Source organism: Oncorhynchus kisutch, unplaced genomic scaffold, assembly GCF_002021735.2.
Source record: "Oncorhynchus kisutch isolate 150728-3 unplaced genomic scaffold, Okis_V2 Okis06b-Okis10b_hom, whole genome shotgun sequence".
Classification (NCBI taxonomy): domain Eukaryota; kingdom Metazoa; phylum Chordata; class Actinopteri; order Salmoniformes; family Salmonidae; genus Oncorhynchus; species Oncorhynchus kisutch.
In genome coordinates this window covers 11,822,272-11,829,771 of record NW_022261983.1, presented here as the reverse complement: position 1 = coordinate 11,829,771, position 7,500 = coordinate 11,822,272, and the positions used below count along the sequence as shown (strand labels likewise).

General features: G+C 46.7%; 1 protein-coding gene across 2 annotated transcripts in view; it reads right to left on the bottom strand.

The window, feature by feature from the left end:
- LOC116359966 (protein tweety homolog 2-like) overlaps nt 1-7,500 on the bottom strand; it is an 80,791-nt gene that overhangs the window by 16,559 nt on the left and 56,732 nt on the right. For both annotated transcript variants that reach the window (XM_031814190.1, XM_031814191.1), the window contains 2 exons: nt 6,007-6,079; nt 507-576 (listed from right to left, as the gene is read on the bottom strand). In XM_031814190.1, coding sequence (XP_031670050.1) covers nt 507-576; nt 6,007-6,079 — 143 coding nt within the window. The remainder of the gene's footprint in view (nt 1-506; nt 577-6,006; nt 6,080-7,500) is intronic.

Here is a 7,500-nt window from a genome sequence, read left to right as displayed (position 1 = left end):
TCAAACAACCAAAGCTCATCCCAAGGAAGATGAACCCAAACACACACTGTACTAATTATGTTCATTCATTTTAGAAAGAAAAGACAACATAAACACATCTTAACATGTAGGATTTGCTCTGAAACAGTGGTTCTATCTGGCCAGTGGTTCTATCTGGCCACTGGTTCTATCTGACCAGTGGTTCTATCTGGCCAGTGGTTCAGTCTGACCAGTGGTTCAGTCTGACCAGGGGTTCAGTCTGACAAGTGATTCAGTCTGACCAGTGATTCAGTCTGACCAGTGATTCTGTCTGACCAGTGATTCTATCTGGCCAGTGGTTCAGTCTGACCAGTGATTCTATCTGGCCAGGGGTTCAGTCTGACCAGTGATTCAGTCTGACCAGTGATTCAGTCTGACCATTGATTCTATCTGACCAGTGTGAGCCAGTGTGGACTGTGAAGATTGTATAAATCACTGTGTTAGTCTGTTATTAGTCAAACTTAAACTTGAACTTGAAGGTACTTCACCTGCACTGAGGAACTCCTTGGTCCTGTTTGCTATGAACTTGTCTGGAGACACACAGAAGTCACTGGTGCCCTGAAGGGAAACAAGATAATATACTGTCAGAAGTCACTGGTGCCCTGCAGGGGAAACAAGATAATATACTGTCAGAAGTCACTGGTTCCCTGAAGGAGAAACAAGATGATATACTGTCAGAAGTCACCGGTGCCCTGCAGGGGAAACAAGATAATATACTGTCAGAAGTCACTGGTGCCCTGAAGGGGAAACAAGATAATATACTGTCAGAAGTCACTGGTGCCCTGCAGGGGAAACAAGATAATATACTGTCAGAAGTCACTGGTGCCCTGAAGGAGAAACAAGATGATATACTGTCAGAAGTCACCGGTGCCCTGCAGGGGAAACAAGATAATATACTGTCAGAAGTCACCGGTGCCCTGCAGGGGAAACAAGATAATATACTGTCAGAAGTCACTGGTGCCCTGCAGGGGAAACAAGATAATATACTGTCAGAAGTCACTGGTGCCCTGAAGGGGAAACAAGATAATATACTGTCAGAAGTCACCGGTGCCCTGAAGGGGAAACAAGATAATATACTGTCAGAAGTCACCGGTGCCCTGCAGGGGAAACAAGATAATATACTGTCAGAAGTCACCGGTGCCCTGCAGGGGAAACAAGATAATATACTGTCAGAAGTCACCCGGTGCCCTGCAGGGGAAACAGATAATACTGTCAGAAGTCACTGGTGCCCTGCAGGGGAAACAAGATAATATACTGTCAGAAGTCACTGGTGCCCTGCAGGGGAAACAAGATAATATAATGTCAGAAGTCACTGGTGCCCTGAAGGGGAAACAAGATAATATACTGTCAGAAGTCACTGGTGGCCCTGAAGGGGAAACAAGATAATATACTGTCAGAAGTCACTGGTGCCCTGAAGGGGAAACAAGATAATATAATGTCAGAAGTCATTGGTGCCCTGAAGGGGAAACAAGATAATATACTGTCAGAAGTCACCGGTGCCCTGAAGGGGAAACAAGATAATATACTGTCAGAAGTCACTGGTGCCCTGAAGGGGAAACAAGATAATATAATGTCAGAAGTCATTGGTGCCCTGAAGGGGAAACAAGATAATATACTGTCAGAAGTCACCGGTGCCCTGAAGGGGAAACAAGATAATATACTGTCAGAAGTCACCGGTGCCCTGAAGGGGAAACAAGATAATATACTGTCAGAAGTCACCGGTGCCCTGCAGGGGAAACAAGATAATATACTGTCAGAAGTCATGGTGCCCTGAAGGGGAAACAAGATAATATACTGTCAGAAGTCACTGGTGCCCTGAAGGGGAAACAAGATAATATACTGTCAGAAGTCACTGGTTGCCCTGAAGGGGAAACAAGATAATATAATGTCAGAAGTCACCGGTGCCCTGAAGGGTGAAACAAGATAATATACTGTCAGAAGTCACTGGTGCCCTGAAGGGGGAAACAAGATAATATACTGTCAGAAGTCACTGGTTCCCTGAAGGGGAAACAAGATAATATACTGTCAGAAGTCACTGGTGCCCTGAAGGGGAAACAAGATAATATAATGTCAGAAGTCACTGGTGCCCTGAAGGGGAAACAAGATAATTATACTGTCAGAAGTACTGGGGCCCTGCAGGGGAAACAAGATAATATACTGTCAGAAGTCACTGGTGCCCTGCAGGGGAAACAAGTAATATACCGTCAGAAGTCACCGGTTTGCCCTGCAGGGGAAACAAGATAATATTTACTGTCAGAAGTCACCGGTGCCCTGAAGGGGAAACAAGATAATATACTGTCAGAAGTCACTGGTGCCCTGAAGGGGAAACAAGATAATATAATGTCAGAAGTCACTGGTGCCCTGAAGGGGAAACAAGATAATATAATGTCAGAAGTCATTGGTGCCCTGAAGGGGAAACAAGATAATATACTGTCAGAAGTCACTGGTGCCCTGAAGGGGAAACAAGATAATATAATGTCAGAAGTCACTGGGTGCCCTGAAGGCGGAAACAAGATATATACTGTCAGAAGTCACTGGTGCCTGAAGGGGAAACAAGATAATATACTGTCAGAAGTCACTGCTGCCCTGCAGGGGAAACAAGATAATATACTGTCAGAAGTCACTGGGTGCCCTGCAGGGGAAACAAGATAATATACTGTCAGAAGTCACTGCTGCCCTGCAGGGGAAACAAAGATAATATACTGTGCAGTATTGGAGTCAACTCCATTCGAAATGGACAGTGATCTTACAGAACAAAGAAAATTGAGGGACCCGTCATAAACACTTCAGACTCAAATCCCTTCCCAGAATCTCAATGACTGTTTTGTTTTATTAGACAGTCGATGGAGGCTGTGACAGAAAATAGCATATTGTCAAAGTAAATCAACTAAAGATCACACAAGAGGGCTGTTAGTAACAACAGTCTACACGCCTCTTTAACCTGTGCTGAAAGTAGCAGAACCAACCATGGCATACAGTCTGTGTGTGTGTGTGTGTGTGGTTAGTGCTATCCGGGATTCTTGGGACATCCCAACCCTAAACTCTAACCATAACCCTAACCTTAACCCTTACCTCAACCATTTCACATTTCAACTTTAATGGGGTGACCTCAGAGTTAGATGTCCCAAGGAACCCAGATAGCAAGGACCGTGCATGCGTGTGCATGTTTGTGTGTGTAGGGAGAGAGCCTGTTGATGTGCATGCATAAGCAATTACTGGCAAGCCAAAAAAAATCCCCATCCCCATCCCCATACACATAGAAATACAATGACATGACTAGAAGTTTAGAGGTAATCTATATAGTCATGATCTATTGACATTATATTTCTATGACCAAATATTTCTCTCCCTCTCTTATTGTTGGGAGATGAGGAGTTGAGGAGGAGCAATGATCAGGGTTGAGGAGGAGGAGGAGGAACAATATTCTGGGTTGAGGAGGAGGACGAACATGATCTGGTTTGAGGAGGAGGAGGAGCAGGAACAATATTCTGGGTTGAAGAGGAGGAGGAGGAACAATGATCTGGGTTGAGGAGGAGGAGGAGGAGGAGAAACAATGATCTGGGTTGAGGAGGAGGAGGAGCAGGAACAATATTCTGGGTTGAAGAGGAGGAGGAGGAACAATGATCTGGGTTGAGGAGGAGGAGGAGGAGGAGAAACAATGATCTGGGTTGAGGAGGAGGAGGAACAATGATCTGGGTTGAGGAGGAGGAGGAGGAGGAGAAACAATGATCTGGGTTGAGGAGGAGGAGGAGGAGGAGGAACAATGATCTGGGTTGAGGAGGAGGAGGAGGAGGAGGAACAATGATCTGGGTTGAGGAGGAGGAGGAACAATGATCTGGGTTGAGGAGGAGAAGGAGGAACAATGATCTGGTTTGAGGTGGAGGAGGAACAATGATCTGGGTTGAGGAGGAGGAGGAGGAGGAGGAGGAGGAGGAACAATGATCTGGTTTGAGGAGGAGAGGGAACAATGATCTGGTTTGAGGAGGTGGAGGAGGAGGAGAGGGAACAATGATCTGGTTTGAGGAGGTGGAGGAGGATGACGAGGAGGAACAATGATCTGGTTTGAGGAGGAGGAACAATGATCTTGTGGATAAACTGGTCAGTGATGACAACATGGCATACATTACTGTAATTCTGACTGTTGTGATACTGTTGCAGGGTATTTTCTGGTCAAATAAATGTAGACTCATGATTTCCTCATGTCCCTCCTCCCTCCCTCCCTCCCTCCCTCCCTCCCTCCCTCCCTCCCTCCCTCCCTCCCTCCCTCCCTCCCTCCCTCCCTCCCTCCCTCCCTCCCTCCCCTCCTGCCTGCGTCAGAAGCACAGCTGCCCAGCCTCTGGATAGTCCTAGTCCCATCATGCTGGCTCCTCTCTGGGATGGAGGGAGGGGGGAGAGGGATCCTGAATGTCCCTTTTATTAACAAAGTCTGCCTCCAAAAAAACACTAAGACTAGACATACTGTAGACACACATATACTACATGGCCAGGAGGAGGAGGAGGAACAATGATCTGGTTTGAGGAGGAGGAGGAACAATGATCTGGTTTGAGGAGGAGGAGGAACAATGATCTGGGTTGAGGAGGAGGAGGAACAATGATCTGGTTTGAGGAGGAGGAGGAACAATGATCTGGGTTGAGGAGGAGGAGGAACAATGATCTGGTTTGAGGAGGAGGAGGAACAATGATCTGGTTTGAGGAGGAGGAGGAACAATGATCTGGTTTGAGGAGGAGGAGGAACAATGATCTGGGTTGAGGAGGAGGAGGAACAATGATCTGGTTTGAGGAGGAGGAGGAACAATGATCTGGGTTGAGGAGGAGGAGGAACAATGATCTGGGTTGAGGAGGAGGAGGAACAATGATCTTGTGGATAAACTGGTCAGTGATGTCAACATGGCATGCATACTGTAATTCTGACTGTTGTGATACTGTTGCAGGGTATGTTCTGGTCAAATAAATGTAGGCTCATGATTTCCTCATGTCACTCAATCCCTCCTCCCTCCCTCCTGCCTGCGTCAGAAGCACAGCTGCCCAGCCTCTGGATAATCTAGTCCCATCATGCTGGCTCCTCTCTGGGATGGAGGGAGGGGGAGAGGGATCCTGAATGGCCCTGTTATTAACAAAGTCTGCCCCATTAACCCCACTAAGACTAGACATACTGTAGACACACATAAACTACATGGCCAGTATGTGGACACTTGCTCCTCAAACATCTCATTCCAAATCATGGCCATTAATATGGAGTTGGTCCCCTCTTTGCTGCTATAACATCTTCCACTCTTCTGGGAAGACTTTCCACTAGATGTTGGAACATTGCTGTGGGACTACACTTCAGCCACAAGAGCAATAGTGAGGTCGGGCACTGAAGTTGGGTGATTAGGCCTGGCTCGCAGTCGGTGTTCCAATTCATCCCAAAGGTGTTTCTATGGAGTTGAGGTCAGGCTCTGTGCAGCCAGTCAAGTTCTTCCAGCTTGTGTGGCCTACCACTTTGTGGCTGAGCCGTTGTTGCTCCTAGACGTTTCCACTTCACAATAACAGCACTTACAGTTGACCAGGGCAGTGCTAGCAGGGCAGACATTTAATGAACTGACTTGGAGGAAAGGTATCATCCTATGACGGTGTCACATTGAAAGTCACTGAGATCTTCATTAAATCCATTCTACTGCCAATGTTTGTATATGGTGTATGTATGGATGTATGCTCGACTTTATATACCTTTCAGCAATGGGTGTGGCTGAACTACCTGAATACACTAATTTGAAAGGGTGTCCACATACTTTTGCATAGATAGTGTATGTGTAGGACAGGTCATAGTTTGGTTGCTATCTGGCCAGATAATCAGATTATAACCAGTGAAAGACGTAAAAAAACGATCATTTTGCAATCAGAACACAACCTGACCATGACATCACAAAAGACATAAGAATGAGATCACTTGAATCCGTTTTTTAATTCGAGCATGTTTGGCGATGACGGGACAGAACAGACACTCACCACGGCAGTAGCAGTGCCTGCTCCTAGTGATGCCCAGCTCAGGACCAGAGATATCACCCCAAACACCATGATCCTGAAACAGAGAGAGAGAGAGAGAGAGAGAGAGAGAGAGAGAGAGAGAGAGAGAGAGAGAGAGAGAGAGAGAGAGAGAGAGAGAGAGAGAAACAGGGAGAGGTAGAGAGAGAAAGAGAGAACAGGGAGAGGTAGAGAGAGAGAAAGAGAGAAACAGGGAGAGGTAGAGAGAGAGACAGAAAGAGAGAAACAGGGAGAGGTAGAGAGAGAGAGAGAAAGAGAAACAGGGGAGAGGTAGAGAGAGAGAGAAATAGAGAAACAGGGAGAGGTAGAGAGAGAGAAAGAGAGAAACAGGGAGAGAGAGAGAAAGAGAGAAAGAGAGAGACAGGGAGAGGTAGAGAGACAGAAAGAGAGAAACAGGGAGAGGTAGAGCGAGACAGAAAGAGAGAAACAGGGAGAGGTAGAGAGAGAGAGAGAGAGAGAGAGAGAGAGAGAGAGAGAGAGAGAGAGAGAGAGAGAGAGAGAAACAGGGAGAGGTAGAGAGAGAGAAAGAGAGAAACAGGGAGAGGTAGAGAGAGAGAAAGAGAGAGACAGGGAGAGGTAGAGCGAGACAGAAAGAGAGAAACAGGGAGAGGTAGAGAGAGAGACAGAAAGAGAGAAACAGGGAGAGGTAGAGAGAGAGACAGAAAGAGAGAAACAGGGAGATGTAGAGAGAGAGAAAGAGAGAAACAGGGAGAGGTAGAGAGTGATAGAAAGAGAGAAACAGGGAGAGGTAGAGAGAGAGAAGAGAGAACAGGGAGAGGTAAAGAGATTGATAGAAAGAGAGAAACAGGGAGAGGGAGAGGTAGAGAGAGAGAAAAGAGAGAGAGAAACAGGGAGAGGTAGAGAGAGAGAAAGAGAGAGAGAAACAGGGAGAGGTAGAGAGAGAGAGAGAGAGAAACAGGGAGAGAGAGAGAGAGAGAGAAACAGGGAGAGGTAGAGAGAGAGAGAGAAACAGGGAGAGGTAGAGAGAGAGAAAGAGAGAAACAGGGAGAGGTAAGAGAGAAAAAGGGAGAGGTAGAGAGAGGACAGAAGAGAGAAAAGGGGAGAGGTAGAGAGAGACAGAAAGAGAGAAAACAGGGAGAGGTAGAGAGAGATAGAAAGAGAGAAACAGGGAGAGGTAGAGAGAGAGACAGAAAGAGAGAAACAGGGAGAGGTAGAGAGAGAGACAGAAAGAGAGAAACAGGGAGAGGTAGAGAGAGAGACAGAAAGAGAGAAACAGGGAGAGGTAGAGAGAGAGAGAGAGAGAGAGAGAAAGAGAAACATGGAGAGGTAGAGAGAGAGAGAAGAGAGAAACAGGGAGAGGTAGAGAGAGAGAAAGAGAGAAACAGGGAGAGAGAGACAAAGAGAGAAAGAGAGAGACAGGGACAGGTAGAGAGAAACAGGGAGAGGTAGAGCGAGACAGAAAGAGAGAAACAGGGAGAGGTAGAGAGAGAGAGAGAG